This window comes from Plecotus auritus (assembly GCF_963455305.1).
Source record: "Plecotus auritus genome assembly, chromosome: 9".
Taxonomy (NCBI): Eukaryota; Metazoa; Chordata; class Mammalia; order Chiroptera; family Vespertilionidae; genus Plecotus; species Plecotus auritus.
Window position 1 is genome coordinate 44,175,089 of NC_137783.1, and position 18,776 is coordinate 44,193,864.

Consider the following 18,776-nt stretch of genomic DNA (forward strand, 5'->3'; position numbering starts at 1 on the left):
CGCCATTCCTCCACCCAGTCCATGATTGCCCCCAGGAATGTGGGCCTAGCTGCTAGGGCTCCCAGTTTTTTCATCAGAACCCATCAATCCAATTTTTTTTTTTTTTACTTAAAATCTCTTGCCCAATTGTTTAGTGAGCCAAACAAAAGTCTATGACCTCTGACCTAAGGATCTGATTTGATCCTCTGGGCCAGATCATCAAAAATGACAAACAGCTGCATTAGGAAAGAAGGAACCACTGTTCTCATTCGGTGGCTGAGAGGCCAGGGTGCAGAGGGAGGACATGGCTTGCCACACGGCGGGAGCGGAGGCAGGCCCCGGTCCCAGACTGCCTAGGGAACTCTGGCGCTCTGGCCAGTCTGGGAGCAGACCTTCCACCAGGGGTCACCTCGCTCACCCCTCTGCCTCTGCCACCGCAACAGGGCTGTCATGCTGGGACCAGCAAATCCTCCCTGGAAGCCCCTCCTCTTGGGGGCCCAATGTCTTGGCCGTCTCCTTGCTGCCACCAGTCCCTGCATGTAGTGACCACCACAGCAGCCTCGCCATCACGCCACCACCGCAGCAGCCTCACCATCACACCACCACCGCCTCCCCACCAGAGCCCACGCAGGCCTTCACCGGGTGCATGGCACTGGGGTGGGAATCACTCTGCAGCCTGGGGGTCTCTCTCTAACATTTGTTTCCACAAATCTCAGGGTGAACAGGGCCAGGCTGGTATCCAAGGCCCACCAGGGCCACCAGGCCCCCCTGGACCAAGTGGACCTCTGGGGCATCCAGGACTGCCAGGGCCCATGGGGCCACCTGTAAGTACCCCCTTCCTCTCTCCATGGCCTCCTCTCCCAAGGTTTGTTCTAAGAATTCTCTGGAAGCATCCAAACTTTGCATAACCAATGGGAACTTGTGTCCCAGCTGAATGGCCAAAGCATCTTGGCAAGGCCATTGCACATGGGTGGCCTGTGCAAGGAGCTGCCCATCCCTGCCACACTCACCTGTCGCACTCTGGTTCTGAAAACACCCCTCCTGAGGCCATGTCCTCAACTCCAGCCATTGCTTTCTAGGCAGGAACTCACTGACAGGCTACCCCTCAGCTCTTCAGAAATGGAAAAAGTCTCCAGGGCCACCTCTGATGGCTATTCCCTGACCCCTGGGCTTGGGAGAACCTGAATTGGGGCCAGTGAGTTCTGATGGAGGGTTGTCCAACCAGCTGGCACTCCTAACAAACATGGCTTTTCTGGTGTGTGCAGGTTTCCCACTTCTAAGCCACCAGCTGGATGCCAGGTCAGCCAGGGGTCCCTGCATCAAGCCTGAGGACTGGCATGGGCCCAGGGAGGCTAGCAAGCACCCCACCTCCAGGCAAGACCACACACAGGTGACTATTTAAGCCCAGTGGCCACCAAGTCACCCTTTCCCAAGCACTGGCCAAGACCTGGGTGTTTCTCAACCCAATGTAGTGCAAGAAAGCAGCAGGGCAGGAGAATAACCCAGCAGGCATCTGGACTTCTTTGGAGAAAATGGGTTCTCAATCCAGAGCTAAGACTAATGGCATCTGTTACTGGAGGGACAGGGTGAAGGACAAAGTCTGTTTAATAATGTTTTCCCAGGTGGCTAACACACAAACAAACCTGGTTTTCTTTCTTACGACTGAAACCTCATACATTTATCATGAAAAGTTTGGGATATAGACAAAGAAAAGGTTTTAAATGGTCTCTTTTCCCATATTCAGAGTTCACCATCATTCTCATTTTGGAGAGTCCTTCCATTTTCCTCCTTAGATATATCTGCACCTGAACATTTCCAGGTTGATAATGTTCTGACTAATAACATTTATATCGTTACCTTTTCATTTGCCATCATAAAGCACACTCTTTTCCACATCAGGCATCTCCCATTACATGGGTTTTAGGGCTGCTGGGCCTGAGAGAGCAGTTAATGAGTTCCCTTCTGCGATCTGTATCCTTGAACCTAAATGTTTGCACACCTGATTGTCACTGGGATGGAGCCCCCGCCGAGGAGAAATTGCTGAGTCATGACCTCCCTGCCAAATGGCCCTCAATGAGTACAGTCGCATCCGGGTCACTTGGCTTCACCTCTAGCCCCTCAGCTGTCCCAGCTGCCAATGCTGAGGCTCAGGGTGGGGGTCTCCTGGGCTGGGCAACAGCTCCGGCTGAGCGGCACCTGCTTGGCCAGAACGGGGCACAGCGGTGTGAAACTAGCTTGCTGGGGGCTTGGCTCTCCTGCCCAGCTTGACCCCCTCAAGAGATTTTAAATATTTCCATCATTTCCCCCTAGGACCTCAGGGAAGGAGATTAGTCTCACTTTCATGAGTTTCTTTTTTAGATGGGAAAATGGAAAACCTGAAAGGAAGTGAAATTTAGGGAATTGAACCAAACCAAGCTGGGGAAACCAAAAAGTGCTCAAAATCCACTTCTTTGCTGGCTGGCCTCTCCAAACACATCGGGCTCCCCCTTACTGAACCCAAGCCAGATGGTTTTCTTTGTTAGGTTTTTTATAAAGAAAAAAAAAAAAAAAAAAAACAGAGAGAGTGTTTTTAAACCAGTTGAAACAGCCCAGACTCCGGCATCAGGGTTTCCTGAAGCCCGTGTTTGCCATCCAGACCCGCTCTCACCTGCGTGGAGACAGCACATCTTCCCTCGCCTCTCCCTCGGGCTCCTGGGCCCGCCCCACCTCCCCACTGTGGGCTGCCATGGTCTCAGTGCCTGGTGGGACGGAGACAAAGGGCTCCCCCGCAGGCTGGCAGGGCCAAAGGCAAAATCATGACTGGTGGCTTTCCAGGGAGGGGTCCCAATTAGGAGGTGGGCGGGTGGGGATCTGGACCAAACCACACTGTCAACTTAACATGATGCCACTGACCTATTTTCCAGTGGGCAAGCACAGAGAAGATGCCCACGGCGCCACATGGCTCCAGAGAGAGACACCAGCCTGGTGTCCCCATGTGCCCTCAGCAGGTTTCAGACATCCTCCCAGGATCCTCTGATTTGTTCTCTAGCACATCCAAAGCCCTTTAGAGCTCTTCAAGCACCGCTCTGCCCCAGCATCCCCTGTAAACATGACTAACCTCAACTTTTTACCTGTGGAACCCACCTCCACTCACCTCTCTCTTGCTTCCGCAGGGCTTTCCTGGGCCTCCTGGACCAAAGGTGAGGGCCCTTTGGGGTGATACACTGAACGGGTGGGAGAGTTCCCTGCAGGAGGAGGGGCAGGCAGTACTGAAGGGTTCTGCGTAAGGAGCTGAGAGGGAGCTGAGCTGAGAGATGGATCAGGCTTGGCTCACTTCCAAACCACTGGCCCCCTGGGAACTGCTGGGGTCCCACAAGGATGGACCATTTGTGTGCTCAGCTGACCAAGTCCTATGGCTGGTCCCACCTCCAAGGAGCTTATAGGCTGGTTGGAAACTCAGGGTTGATGCCCAGGACACTGTCGCAACATCCCAATAAAAGTGTTTCCTAAGGGATCAGACTAGAAGGGACCTTCGGGGTCATCTGGTCTCTTCTGAAACCTTATCTGGAAGCTCATGATGTCAAACAGACTCTCCCTCTGAAGCAGGGAACCTCGGGCTCTGAGGATGAGAAGCTGCAAAGCCCAACCATTTTACAAATGATGCTGAGGGCCCGGGGCAAAGTGACTGGTCCAAGTTTTCGACAGAGAATCGGTGGTGGAACCAAAACTGAAACTCAGGTCTCCTGCCAAGTTGACTTGTTCTGAGAAGAACAGCCTCTGTTATTGTTCCAGGGTTGGCTGCGTGTGGAGGTCGGGAGGATTTAGACATGGGGAGGAAGAGGAATGGGAATGTGAGGGGAATAGCAGGAGCTGAAGTTTGGCTTTAGGAAAACCCCTCTAACCATCTTCTCTTTGTCTCCCCGTCCCCCCACCAGGGAGACCCAGGGATCCAGGGCTACCATGGCCGGAAGGTAAGACGTGGAGGGAGGGGAAGACCTCACCCCACAGCAATAACTCAAGTGGGATCTCACCATGATGCACACACACATAATTTTGCACAAACACTCACCCAGCATGAGCTTCATAATGTGTGTGAGGTTGTCTGGACAGAGGTCTTGTCTCCACTTGGGGTAGCAGGAGGCTGAGGAGGGGACAGGGCCTTGGGCAAATCAGTGGTCCAGCTGGACCTCTGACCCAGAAGAGTCTCCCCCACCAACCTGGGTGGCTGTATCTGTACCGAGGCGCCTCAGGCTCTCCAGGCAGAGCTCCGTGTTGAGCACGGTTGGGGAAATGGGGTAGGGTCCCAGCCCTGCTCTCTGGCAGCTCACAGGCCAGAGAGATGGGATTCCTACACAAATAACCCTGGTGAAGGTTGTCTGTGCTGGTTGCTGCCATCACAAAGCGCTGTGAATACAGGGTGGTGGAGAGGTTAATTCCAGGTTGGCAGGAGTTGGGAAGTCTTCTGGGAGGTGACAGCCTATGAGCTCAGTCCTGGTGAATGGGTAGGTGTGCCAGTTATCTATTGCTGTGTAACAAACCATCCCAAACATACTGGCTTGAAATGACCATTTCTTTCTCATGATTCTGTGGCTTGGCCATCTGAGAGTACCGCTGGTCTCCCCTGGGCTCATTCACACATTCACACTGCATGACAGATGGAAAGGCCAAGACGGCCACCTCCACATGCATGGTGATTGGCGCTGGCTGTGGGCGGGGTGCCTCTGTTCTCCCTCCGCTGGGCATCTCAGCCCCCGCCCCCCCCCCCCCGCCACCCCTGTGGACTAGACAGGTTTCCTTATAGTGCAGCAGGCCCCGGGCAGTGTTCAAAATGGGCAAGTCCCAGTGCACTGGCATCACATTTTCTGATGTCCTATTAATCAAAGCAAGTCACATGGCCAAGTCATGTGGGTGGCGGGAGGGGACTCAGCTTCCACTTCTTCTGGGAAGAGTGGCAGAGCATTTGTGGCCATTTTTAATCCACCACTGGGTCCTTCGGTCAGCAAATTTCAAGGGAAATGGCATTTTAGACAGGGAAACTGTTTGAACCAAGGCCCAGTGGCAGTCCTTACAATAACTATGAAAACAAAAATAATCTTAATAGAAGTCACCCCTTATTGAATGCCCACCATGTTGCCAGGCTGTTCTTCAATGTGACCTGCATCGTCTCTGGTCCTAAAACCTCCCTATGAGGCTGCATGTCCAGGTCTGGGCCCTTCTCATGGAACCACCTGCTACATGGAGCCCATCCGGCCTGCAGACCCTGGCTGGGAAGCCTCTAGACTAGAGACATCCAGGGAAAGGAAAGAGGCAGGACAGAAAGGGGGGCACACGGGGGTGGGGTGGGGGGTGGAAATGGAAGAATCACTCCTGAGAAGCTCATTCCGCACACTCCGTAATCCGGATCATTTTATGGGTGTTTGGTGGGTGAGATGGCGAGACCTGAGAGTTCTGTAATTAGTTCTGCATAAACTGAGACATTTACATTGTGTCAGGAAGTGGAAATTATAGCCCCCGCGGTTGTCTCTATCCACTCGCACAGACTCACAAAATTTACTGCCTCCTGGTGCAGAGCAGGTCGGTTTTCCCATTAGCAGCCACACCAGTTCTTTCAAGCGGTAGAGAGAGACTGTGGGGCCGGCAGAGGTTGCCCTAGGATCGTGGCGATGCCCACAGCCAGCATCCATACCATGGCCATGTTGTATTCTCCTGCCAACTGCGAGCCTGGTTCGTCCAGAAAGGAGCTTGGGGGATTGTTGTCCTAAGAGGACTCGGCTTATGGCTGGAGTATCATGATGATAGAGGCCTTGGTCCCCTGAGGGCAGCCATCCTGGGCTCAGACTGTGGGACAGATCATTCAACCCTGACTGCATTGCATTTGCAAGAAAACCGCTGTGGTCCTGCTGACAGGGGACAGCTCCTGGCCCCCAGGAAGTCTGCTCTGGGGAGAGACGGCTCAGGGCTGGGAGAGAGGCTCCGGCATGGAAGGGGCTGACGCGAGTGCTGATGGGAACCTTTGCAGGGAGCTCCCTGTCACCGGAGGTGTTCGGGTAGGGTCTGGCATGTGTTGAGCAGCTTCTAGATCAGATGGGAGACAGGATTAAAATCCTTCCAGCTCAGGGAAACTACGGCTTCCTGGGGACAGAGTTGGCTCCATTCTCCATAGAGAGCGACCCTGGCTTTGGAAGGAGTATTGGTCTCCTCGAGCCTTTATCAGGTCTTTCTTCACCTACATCAGGCTTGTGACAAGCATCACCACTTTTTTTTTTTAATCCTCAGCCAAGGACATGGTCATTGATCTTTAGAGAAAGGGGAAGAGAGAAAGAGAGAGAGAGAGAGACATAGATGTGAGAGAAGAAATATAGACGTGAGAAAGAGACATCAATTGCTTGCCTCTCATATGCGTCCTGATGGGGAATGAACCCAGGACCTTTCAGTATATGGACGAAGCTCCAGCCAAGCCACCTAGCCAAGGCACAAGCGTCACCCCTTTTAGATCTACGAGGAACTGAGAAGGCCCTTCTTCTCCATGCTCGGCTCTTGCTCCTCACCCTTCCTTTCTCTGTCAGACCACCCCCTCTGCCCTTCCACAGCGGCCTCTGTGGAGTCTGCAGGGGCTGTGAGCGTACCCTTCCATGCCGGAGCCTCTCTCCCAGCCCTGAGCCGTCTCTCCCCAGAGCAGACTTCGTGGGGGCCAGGAGCTGTCCCTCTCATGTCACTCAGGCTTCTGGAAGGCTCCTCTGGCCTCCACTTCTCCCAGCCTGTCCTTGAGTCTGGTCAGTAGGTGTTCCTGGAGCACGAGGTGGTCTCAGCACCCACATGTCTGGGCTGGCCCTCCCTGTGCCGGGATTCTAGTTCTGTTGTTACTTCAACAAAGCCCAGAGGGTATGCACTGGGGCCTGATGGCCAGCAGCAGAGGGCTCGCCCCCAACTGACTTGGGGTCATTCCTCAAGGTCAGGCAACTCTCAGCAGGCTACAAGCACCTGACCACTGCCCAGCCCCTCTGATCGCCATGTCCAGGTAGTTTGCCTCCCGTTGGAACTCTGAGATGAAGAGACCAGTGCCCAAGGACAAGTGCAATAATCCTTCACGTCTCTGGTTCAGCCAAGGGTCCTTCACTCCCTAGCTTCCTCGGTCCTTATCATGGCTGCCAGCTGGTGAGCAGTCCACTGGAATTGGAAGCTAGGTCTCATGAGTCCAGGTCCAGAGGCCAGTCTTCTCACCCTGGTGCAGAAGTGAGTTTCTGCTCAGGGGTCTCACCCAGGCTGAGCCAGCTGTGCACAGACCACCGTCCGCTGTGGTTTCCCTGGAAGTAGAGGGCTCTTCCCTCAAGCACCCTTCCTTTGCCCATCGTTTCTCTGTTACTCTCTTCTCCCCTCTCTGCTCTCTGCTTGGAGTAAGGCACAGTAAGGAGGCACCTGATCGCAGGTGCTGAGACGAGTTTGCTCCCCATCCCAGGGAAGAGCGAGTGCTACCAGGTGGGAACACAGGGCTGGGACAGGAGCCAGGCTGTGAGGGGGACCTGTGGGGTAACTGAGAGACCCTCTGCATCTGCTTCAATTGTTGTGCCCCAGCGACGTGACACCCATGTGGGGAGGCCTCTCTTCCAACATGGGGTGGAACTTAGCTCTCAGCAGAGATGTTTCTCAGCCCATGAACTTTGCTAATGATTAGCTCCATCCACCCCCTCTCCCCCCAGCCACTGGACCCAACCTGGCAGCCTCCCATAGGCCAGCCCGCCAGCAGGGCAGGCTGTCCACCAGCTCCTCGGGACCTGAGCCCGATGTGGCCAGCGGGCCCTGTGCTGCCGCAGCCCCACTCAGGGCCAGCCCCGCTGCCTAGACACTGCGAGTATTGTTGTGCGCCCATGTGGTACCTATTTGGTCCAAATTTATGACGCCAATCTCCTTTAAATATGTTGCAAGACGCAAAGTGTGTTTAAAACATTACAACCCTGGCTCTCTTTCGGGAGGATTGACGAGGATTGTCAGACTGTATGTGGATCACAAACCTGGTGAGGGCTTATCTCTAAGCAATTGGAGCTGGTCAGTCTGTCTCTGCAGGGGGGTGCGTCTGACGCAGGTGGTGGTCTGGGTGTTAAGTCCCCGGGTTTGCATGAAGGACTGTGGCTGAGCGCACGCTCCCTTCCACAACTGTGGGCTGTGCGTTTTCAGACCAGAGGAGGCGGGATGCAAGAACCTCGTGCTAGAGCGGCTGCTAACTGCAGTCACCCCTCCTGGAGGCTGCTGGTTCCCCAGAAACAGGGACTCCCAGGGGAGCAGGCCCATGAGCCCTATGGTTGGATGGCTAGGACACTGAGGTGAGGGTGTAAGGAGTGGAAGCTCAGCCACCCCGCCCGTCTCAGTCCTCATTTTCCGGCCACGCCAGCCTCCCCACCGCTCCTCTACGAGAGAATGTGTTCCTTCTGATCTGCCGGTCAGAGCAAGGGGCCATGTGGGTGGACACACTCCCGTAGAATGGTACTTAGCATTATTACAGCTACGGTACGAGGCCTCTTCAACATGCCAGTTTGTGTATGAGGCGCTTGGCACGCATCAACTTACTAGATCTTTATAACAACCCTCTGAGTGCGTTCTATTCTCATCCCCAATTGGCAGATGAACAAACTGAGGTTCACAAAGGTGAACCCTCGAAGGTCCATGCCAGGAAGCGGTCAGATCTGTCTGACCCTAAAGCCTTGCTCTGAATGACTACCACCTGGGTCTTACAGCCCTGGGGGGGCCAGGATTTCCAGTAGGCAGTTCCCCCTCCACTAGGAGAAAGGAGGTGAGTGTTGAGCTGTTTCCTTCTTGCGAGGAAAGGTTGTGGCTGGATTCGGGCCTTTCTCTGAGCCTCCAGCTCTCTGTGAGCAGCACGTGTTACGTCTAAGGCAGAAAGCATGGGGTACGTGGTGCATTTTAGTCGAAGAACCAAGGAAGTGTGGTGTTTTTTCCACTGGCACCGATTTCGCCTGAGTGATTCCTGCAGGGAGTTGGCATGGTCCCGGGGATTCCGATAGAGCCAGGAGAAGGCAGCTTGGCTCAGCCCAGCACTGCAGCTATTCCGGAACCTTCCTGCGCCCCTCTGGCTCTCAGAGGACCTGCGCACCCGCAGGCTTCTCTCGGGCTTACAGGCAGAGTGCCTCGTCCAGAGGAAGCGGTAGATACAGAAGCCTCTGGGATGGGGACAGCACTCTTTCAAAGCCACGAAATCCCAGTGGGGATAGCCAGGCCATTTAAATTAAGGCAGATCAGGGAGCTGAGACAGGGGCTCCAGATCTGAGGCTGATGGGCTCCCATTCTGCAGGTTCCCAGCCCCAGCCTCCGCTCTCTGGGCCCCATTGCTCCTGCACTCCAAAGTCCACAGGTTAATTAGAGCTGACTTTTCTTTTTGGAACTAACTGCAAAATCACCCGATCTCAAATCGAGATTACAAGCCAGCGGCCCTTCCAAAGCCCTGGCCTTCGATGGGGCGCCTGACCCGGTAATTCCCCAGATCGCTTCCTGCCAGCCCCAATTACCGGGGGGCCTGGCATTTCCGTGGTCCCAGGACTCTCTGCCCCAGAGCTGCTAGAGCAGGAACAGGGCACTGAACTGCCCTCTTCCAGGAAGGGAGTCCTGGGAACGCTTTAGGTGAGAGAAAGACATTGGCCCTCCTCACCCGGATTTTCCAGCCCAGGAAAAGGCCCTGGTCCAGGCCTGAGGCCAGAGCTGCCTGCTGGCCTCCCCCCAGCCCTCCACTCCTCACTCAGACAGGTCTTCCTCCTCCCTGCAGAGAACAAAGAGTCTGTGTGTAGAGTTGCCTCAGCCCAGGGCCCCCCACCCAGCGCTGGGCTGCAGCAGGAGCCTCACATTAGGGAGGTCCATTCATCTCCCCAAGCTTCTCTGGCTTGACCTTTGCTTGGCTGGGAAGCTGACCTTGAAGCCCCCCACCTCCTTCCAGACTACGTTTTTTTGCCAAGTCCCTGCCCCGCTTGTTCCACAAACAGTAAATCACCAATTAAGAGGCCACTCCTCCTGGACAGGAGCATGGCCAGCTTGTGCTCCAAGGAGCTCGCTTCCATCCTGTCATCTGGGTAAAGGATGGGTCCTCACACCTGGAGGCAAGGACCAGCATGGAGCACCTATTGATGCTGCAGTGGGAGCACAGGCAGGGCCCAGCTGAGAGTCAGTGACATTGTGAAGTCCTGACTGGGACAGGGTCGTCCCCCTCCCCACCTGTGCTCACCCAGAGCTTTCTTAGCCACGATGAATGGAACCCACCCCTTCCAGGCCCGCAATCAGGCACTGGTTCTCAGCACCACAGTTAAAGAACCAGGTGGTGGGTCGGCGCCGCCTGTGGGTCACAAGCCTGGTCCCACAGCAGCCTGTGCCATCCGTGCTCTGTGCCCCTGGGGCAAGAGCCTTTGTCATGCCCAGGCACCCACTCCCCAGCTGCAGGACACCCAGACCCAGTGGCTAAGACCCACCCAGAGGCTCCCCGTTGGGAGGACCTGGGAAGGCAAAGATAGAGGGTAAATTGGGGCCGGGGCTTTAACAGACTATGACAGCTCCTTCCCACCTAAGATAAGCCGGTGAGTTAATAAGTCTAAATTCAGCACAATTCCAAACTTAAACCTTTTAAAAAGGACACTTTTAAGAAGAAAGCCAGGTTGGCTTGCGGGGGGGAGGGGGTCAAGCAGGGAAAGAGGAGACATATGTGAAACTTTAGACAATAAATAATAAAAATAAAAAAAGAAGAAAGCCAGGAAAGGGCCCTCTAGATGTGCCCTCACTGAGGCGTGCCACCAGGGAAAGCTGTGTGCACAGGCATCGGCCTCCTCAGAGCGCTGGCTGCAGCAACACCACCCCTGCCTCCTCCCTACAGACAAGTATGCTTGCCACAGCCACCCCGAGTCCTTGACACTGACTCTCACCCCTCTTTCACCTTGGCCACCGTCCAGGAACCAGTGCTTTCTGTTAGGACAGCACAGTCCCCAGTTCAGAGGTCAGGCTGGGGCACGCCCTTGGAGACAGGCCCTGGAGAAAGGAGGCTGATGAGAGTGGACTGAGCCCACAGGGTGGGTCAGCGGAGGGCACCCCTGCTTCCTGCCCAGCAAAGGGCTGGGAGTGAGGGAGGCCCTGAGATGGGGATCAAGGGACCCTTAGTCGTTTGCAGAATTAAGAGACTTGACCCAGGAGGGAGGGAAGGGGCAAAGGTCAGCCACACTAATGAGGAGGGCTGCCTCCTTAGGAGGCTCCAAGGGGCCGGATTTCTCTGGAGGGCATGGTTGTGTCTTTACAGACAAACCCACATGGGCTGAAGACAAGCCCAATTAGCCGGAAGCCCTCACTCCCACCTCCTGCTCTGCAAGGCTCCTGTGGGGGCTGGAGACAGGAGCCCGGAGCCCACCCTCCTCCCTGCTGAGGCACAGGAAGCTGTCTGTCTCTTGGGGGCAGGAGGAGAAGGCAGAGAGCCCTCCTAGAGCCGCAGTTTTACCCAGAGCTAACCTCCTCCACCAGGGAGCCTTGTCCTGTACCTGCCAACAGACCCAGTGTCCCCTCCCTGGCCGTGGCCTCTCTCCCTCCTAAGGGTCTCCCACAGGCAGGGCTGGGGGCGATGGAGAAAGATGGAGGAGCAGGAGTGGCTGGGAACCATCTAGTCTAATCTCACTTTGCAGCTGGGGATCCTGGACCTGGAGCGGGAATGGGGTTTATCTGGAGTCACACAGCCAGCCTTTCCTGACTCCATCAGCTCCTCAGCATGGAGGTGGGAGGGGGAAGCTGGGGCATTGAGGGAAAGACAGGGGCAGGGCAGGGCAGGACAAATGGGAAATCCCTGGATACCCAGGGACCCCCAAGCTGACCTCCCACTTGTACCTCTACCCCACCCCAGGGACTCTGTATGATGTCCTTGGGGCTAAGTCAACCCATTTGGGCTGATTGGCATGTTAGCAGGGCCTCAGCTGGTTCTCCTGAAAAGGGGTTGGAGGCCTGTTGCCAGACTCCTGACGAGGTCCTGGGGTGCCCTCTGCTGGCCACATAGCAGACCTGCACTGGCCGGCAGGGCCCTGCCCCACGCTTTTCTCTCGGTGTCTATGGTTAAAGACCCACCCCAGGGCTCTGGGCAGAGCTGCCCTCACAGGCCTGGCTGACTTCTTCATGCCTGTGGGGCACAGGCCCAGGGCCCTCCAGCAGAGAGGACATTGCCTGCTTTCAGCCTGCAGAGGGTGTTTAACAGAAGCAGGTAGAACACCAGCCCAGAGGATGGGCACTGGGGTGAAGAAATGGGTACCTGGGTTTTGGCAGACAAAAGACCTATGTTCACATCCCTGCTCTGCATGACCTTGACAATCGTACCCGGCCTCTCTGAGCTACAGTTTCTTTTCCTGTGAAGCAGGAGTAACATCCACTCCCACACAGGAGTAGATTCCTGGACGGTGAGTAGAAAGATGAAAAGCCCTTACCCCAGTGCCGGACACATGGCAGATGCAGTAAATGGCCATGCCTTTCTCTGCTCTTTCCCGTAAGAGGGGTTCCCCAGAATTTGGTGGCCAGGGCAGACCTGGGCCACTGGCTTGTCTGCTGTGGTCACTGCCTGTGGCGCAGGGGTCCTGGTAAGTGAGGATGAGAAAGGGCTCCTGGGTTTGGAGCTAAAAATTCTGAGCCTTTTGCAGAATTCAGAGACTTGTCCCCAAGAGAATGGAGGTGAACATCTCAGGCCGACGTGGCTTTGTGCACAGATTACAAATGCACGTGATCCTTGCTGCACTGAGGAGCCAGCGCGGGGCCTGGGCATAGCAAAAGGCTCCACAGAGCAGATGGTGTGTGACCATCAACGAATAGAGTGTTGAGGAAATAACAGAAAGTCATGAGAGTGGGTGGTGTTTTCAGGGACGCAGGTAAGAGATGTCAGGCTATCAGGAGATGAGGCTGGGAAGGAAGCGAGGATGGAACGCCATGCTCAGGACCCTGGCCCCTTTTCCACGGTCAATGCCAGGCAGTGGCTGTTTTGAGTAGGGAGTGTTATTGTCCAGCTTACGTACAGGGAGTGCTCAGTCCTGGAGCAGAGTTAGAAGCATCTCTGTCCTCGGTGAGATGGGGGTGAGGACAGCTGAGGTGGGACCAGGTTACCCCTCTGCCTGAAGCCTGTGGGAACAGCAGCATGGCCTGTGTCTGTGCCCGCTGGCCTGAGAGAGGAAGCTGGGCCGGGAACGGGCTTGGGCATGGCCACCCACAGCGCTGGCCTTCACACACAGGAAGCTGCAGCAGGCCGGCTGTTGTCACCTGTAGCTGCACAGCATTCTGGGCCCTGCCTGGGGCTTCAGTTGGGGTTCAACTCATGGAGGCAGGAGCTGCTCTTCTTCCTCCCCTGGTCACCCTAACACGGCAGCCCCCATTTGCCACTGGCCGGCATCTCTAACCCCCTCTCCTCCTGGTGTGTCTTGGGCTCAGCCCCTCCCATCGATGTGGCATTTCACGGGGAGGTACGAGAGGTTGAAGACATTGCTGAGGTGGTAGTGCACACCCACACGATCCTGGAGCAGCGACAGCTGTCCTGGTGCCTCTGGAAGGTGCCAGGTGGCGCCTGATTCATCTCCAGTCCCCCACCATCCAAGTACAGGCAGACCCTCTGCCACGTGGGGCCAAGACCCACAGGCCCTTGGGAGGAGTTAGACCCAAGGAACCTGTAGGAAAAGGAGCCCCAAAGGGAGATGACATGCCCGCAGGTCCCGCTGAAGCAGGGCTGCTGGAATGAAAACGGGCAAGAAGTGCTGGGGGGGGTGGGGGGTGGGAGGGAGGATGTGCAGTAGGTACGTGGCCCAGGGCCGCTGCTACCCGCAGCACTGAGTTCCAGACCCGCTGGCAGTAGATCTTGAACAGCTCCCTGCCCCCCATCCCCACAGGTCTCGGCTCCTGTGGTGGCTGCTCTCTCTGGGGCCTTGCCCTCACTGTCATCCATGCCTTGGACCCCTGTGTGAGTTCACAACACTGAGTGGCCCATGGTGACTGCCAGAGCTCAACTCCTGAGCTCCCAGACCAACCGTTCTTGGTGACAGCCTAGCACGATGGTCGGCAAACTCATTAGTCAACAGAGCCAAATATCAACAGTACATTTGAAATTTCTTTTGAGAGCCAAATTTTTCAAACTTAAACTTCTTCTAACGCCACTTCTTCAAAATAGACTCACCCAGGCCGTGGTATTTTGTGGAAGAGCCACACTCAAGGGGCCAAAGAGCCACATGTGGCTCGCGAGCCGCGGTTTGCCAACCACTGGCCTAGCAGGCCGTGGTTCAAGGGCTGCCTCAGGGCCCTGAGTCTGGTCCTCTTCTCATCATTTCTGTTTCTTCCTTCAGGGAGAACGGGGCATGCCAGGGATGCCGGGCAAACACGGAGTGAAGGTACCTGCCCCTCAGCACACCCAGGCAGCCCCTCCCCCACCCTGGCCTCTCTCTCCCACTCTCCTCCTTCCCGGGTCCCACGGTGAAGACTGGGTGTGCGTATCCTCCCAGGCCTCGCCCCTTGCTGTGCAGCCGGTCCTTCCAGGCAGGGCTGCTCCTCTTTGGCCCCATCATTCACCAGTGCCCTTTCTGATGTGGCCAGGCCTCCTCTGAGCAACTTTGGGTCATAATAATCTTCTTGGGTAACCCCAGCTCTGGCTGCAGTCCTGAGACCCATGTCACCCTGTAAGCAGACACCCCGTAACATCACCTCTACTTGGGGTTTACTAAGCAGTGTGCTTGGAAGCCTGTTCACTTCAAAAGTCAGTGGTCTTGGACTGATATAGAAACGGGGTTCACTGTCAGCTGCTCCCCAGTCCATGAGGGGGTAGGTCCAGAGAGCTTCCTGTGAGGAGAAGCCTGCTGACACACACTGGGGGGCACTGTACATGGTGACACCCACATCTACTCGTCTCCCCTTCCCCAAGGCTCTCCCTGCTTCCCCTCCCCCATCTCCTCCTCCTTTTCTCCTATCCCAATGAAGCCCTCCCTCACTTCACCCCAGGGATGCCCCATCTAGCTCACCTGTGGGCATCCTGCCATGATGCCCACTGTGTCCCCCAGCACAGCCTAGGTGCTGAGCAGGTGGGTGGGACCCTCGGCACCCAGCTGTGCTGCACAGAGCCTCTTCCTCGGGGCCCGCCCCCCATGCCAAGCTCAGCACCCCTCCTTTCCCATGGGTTTGGGCAGTACACAGGCATGAGCAGTCCACCTTCGCATCTCCCCAAGGGGAGGCTGGGAGGCTGGCCACTTCCTCCGTGCTCCCCCTGACTGCAGAAAGTCTCCATGCCTTTTCTTCTCTCTGCCAGGGGGCTCCTGGCATCGCCGTGGCTGGGATGAAGGTCAGTGAAACTCGTAATTCAACACTGAGGGGTAATGGGGGAGAGATGGAGAGAGGAGGACAGAGTTGGAACTTCAGAGACCCTGAACCAAGGAGGAGGCAGACAGGGTTGGGGAACATTTCTCCTGAAGCAGCATTGTTGCCAGATCCATGCACACATAACTTGAACAGCCAATGTCAGGTGCATGCACACATGACTTGAACAGCCCATGTCAGGTGCATGCACACATAACTTGAACAGCCAATGTCAGGTGCATGCACACATGACTTGAACATCCAATGTCTACCTAAGCCTTGCAAGGAAGTAGCAAAGGGTTACCATTCTCAGCTCTAGGTCTCACCCTCCTGCCATGCAGTGGAGCCAGAGCTCTCCTTCACACTGGAATTTCACAGCTGCTTGCTGGCAGAGCTTCAGGGAGGGGCTGGATTCCTCCTCCTGAACCCACGCTAACTGCCATGTGGTTGGCAGGCGGACGGTGGAAACACCCAGCAGCACAAGCACTCGGGGCGGCTCTCCAGCAGGTCTACTTACAGGGGCACCTCTCCCTCTCCTGCGGGGCCTCACTGACACCCACACCAGCCACACGCCTCACCTGGTGGAGAATGAGGGGTGGTCCAGGAGGCCGCTTTGGCCTGTGGCTTAAGGTTGAAAGCATTGGAAAACCTGAGCTGGCCAGGTGCTTCACCGCCCCCCAGTGTAGCTCTGCTCATTGGTTCCTGCTCCCTTTCCCACTCTCTCACACCCTCTTATTTCCTTACCTGAATCTTTTTTTTTCCTACACAGGGAGAACCAGGAACCCCAGGAGCCAAGGTACTGACCCAGAGGGAATGTTCTGGGCTGCATGGAGCATCAGGTTTCCAGGGGAGGTCGGAGGAGCCGCTGCTGTTTCTCGCTCTTGGTCCCCTGAGGTGGGCCTGGGGCTGGGGACCTGAGCAGAGGACCACCTGCCAGGGAGGGTGGCACAGCAAGTGCCTCCCTGCTCCTGGATTCTGGCTGGACAGTTCGGCTGGTTTGCCTACACACCGGCTCCAGCAGTCAGGAGCTGCTGACCCCTGCACCTGGGGGCTCTGTCTCTCTCATCTAGCTCATTAAGGAATGTAAAAAAAGTTTCCATGGTCAAATATGTTTGAGAAATAGGGGATTAAAAATATTACATGGGTTTCTTTCGTGCAGGCCTTCTCAGAACCTTTAACATGCTAAATGTGCATTGGAAAGCTTTAAAAAGGTAATATCTTATGAAGAATGTCAAACTTTTTTGACCAGGGCATCCTTTTTTTCAGAGGAGCATCTTATGGGACTAGTGTTAAGGAAATGCCAGACAAGTCATTGAGATGTCTGAGCAAATTGTGACCCGGGCCCCTCAATTTATGTAACCACTCACTGTCCATTATACCCCTCATGACCCCCACCTCCATCCTCTTAGGAATGACTTTCTCTTCTTACCCCAAAGGGAGACCCAGGAGCGGCAGGGAAGCCGGGGCCCCCAGGTTTGCTGGGAAAGAGGGGCCAGCGGATAGGATATTGTGTCTTTGCTGGTCCCCCACTCCCTGCCCACCTCTCCCTTCCATTACTGGGGTGCTGCCTGCAGTGTGCTATGGGTGCATGTACCCCCAGGAGAAGGGCAGTGCTGGAACAGCCTGCAAAGCTTCAGAAATTCCACTCGGGAGCAACCCTCCCTCCTTGAAAGACATGGGTTACCCAGAACCCAGCAGAAGGAAGGCCCTTCCTCCCTTTGTCCCCACTCCCCCAGGACCCCTGTAGACGGCACCCCTTCCTGGCTGTTTCAGGGCATGCCCGCTAAGGCACAGCCCAGGCAGAGCAGGGCCTGCTGAGCTCCCAAGACTTGCTGTCCTCCTGTCACTTGGGCACTTACCCAGCCTGCTCTCCTTCCTTGGCCAGCTCCAGGCCACTTTGCCATTCAGCTCCTCCCCAAGGCCAGGTAACAAGGGGGTGGCCCCCAGTGACCTGGCGTGGCTTCTTGTGTGGCTCCAGCCAGACAAGTCATTGAGACGTCTGAGCAAATTATGACCCAGGGCCCTCAATTTATGTAACCACACACATGAACTGCCAGCCTCAGGCTGTGGAGGATGGAGCTCCTCGCGCTGACCTGGAGGTGTTCTGGGGGCCTCCTGATGTGAGACACTGCGTGGAAGGTGGAGCCTCAGGAGACCTGCCTATGAGACCATCTCTGCCGCCGACACAGGGCGGGCTGTTCACAGGCACAGAGCCCCCTCCTCTACACCGAGGCGGGCTCTGTGGTCCATGTCAGAGGGAGAGTTCTTCAGGAAGGAACTGGCTACAAGGGGTGTTCCTTAGCTAGGGCCGCCCCACAAAGGACCACAAACTGTGTTGCTTAACCCACAGATGTTTATTGTCCCCCAGCCTGGGGGCCAGTGGTCTGAGGTGCAGGAGTCAGCAGGGTCGATTCCTTCTGTGGCTGTAAGGGAGCATCTAGCCCAGGCCTGTCTCCTGGTTTCTGGGTTTGCTGCCATCCTTGCTGGTCCTCGGCTCATAGAAGCATCACCCCATCTCTGCCTTCACTCTCTCATGTGTTCCCCCATGTGCATGTCTGTCCAAGTTTCCCCTTCTTACTGGTATAAGGACACCAGTCATATTGGATTAGGCGCCCACCCCACTCCAGCATGACCTCATATCATAGCTAATTACACCTCCAATGTAATTACACCTCCAATGTCCCATTTCCAAATAAGGTCACATTCGAGATACTGGGGGTTCAGACTTCAACATACAAATGGGGAGGAGGAGGGACTATTCAACCCATAACAGGAGGCAAGCTTCTCAAAATATTCCTCCAAAGAGAAGTCCTGGTTAGATGGTCTTGTCTTTTTTTTTTTTTTTAATATATTTTATTGATATTTCACAGAGAGGAAGGGAGAGGGATAGAGAGCTAGAAACATCGATGAGAGAGAAACATCGATCAGCTGCCTCCTGCACACCTCCCACTGGGGATGTGCTCGCAACCAAGGTACATGCCCTTGACCGGAATCGAACCCGGGACCTTTCAGTCCGCAGGCCGACGCTCTATCCACTGAGCCAAACCAGTTTCGGCACTTTTTTTTTTTAAATTGATTTCAGAGAGGAAGGGAGAGGGGGAGAGAGAGAGAAACATCAATGATAACAGAGAATCATTGATCGGCTGCCTCCTGTACACCCCACACTGGGGATCGAGCCCACAGCCGGGGCATGTGCTCTGACCAGGAATCGAACCGTGATCTCCTGGTTCATAGGTCGATGCTCATCCACGGAGCCATGCCGGCCGGGCTGGTCTTGTCTTTAGAGGCAGGAGGAAGCGGGCAGAAGGCTCTCCCTGGAGACCAGGGGCCTCTAATGGCTGGTCCTGATGAACATGAACATGAAAAGAGCACGGTGGTTAAAAGGAAGAGCTTCCCAAATGCCTGGCTCTACACTGCTCGTCCCACCCCCAAAAGGGACTAAGGGCTCTTGGCTTCCCTCTCTGCATGAGTGATGAGAGCCCAGC

At 55.6% G+C, this 18,776-nt stretch overlaps 1 protein-coding gene across 2 annotated transcripts in view; it reads left to right on the top strand.

Annotated features, from left to right (window-relative positions):
• Positions 1–18,776, top strand: part of COL13A1 (collagen type XIII alpha 1 chain) — a 139,378-nt gene that overhangs the window by 86,134 nt on the left and 34,468 nt on the right. For both annotated transcript variants that reach the window (XM_080640098.1, XM_080640097.1), the window contains 6 exons: positions 696–803; positions 3,132–3,158; positions 3,894–3,929; positions 14,292–14,336; positions 15,245–15,277; positions 16,061–16,087. In XM_080640098.1, the coding sequence (XP_080496224.1) occupies positions 696–803; positions 3,132–3,158; positions 3,894–3,929; positions 14,292–14,336; positions 15,245–15,277; positions 16,061–16,087 (276 nt within the window). The remainder of the gene's footprint in view (positions 1–695; positions 804–3,131; positions 3,159–3,893; positions 3,930–14,291; positions 14,337–15,244; positions 15,278–16,060; positions 16,088–18,776) is intronic.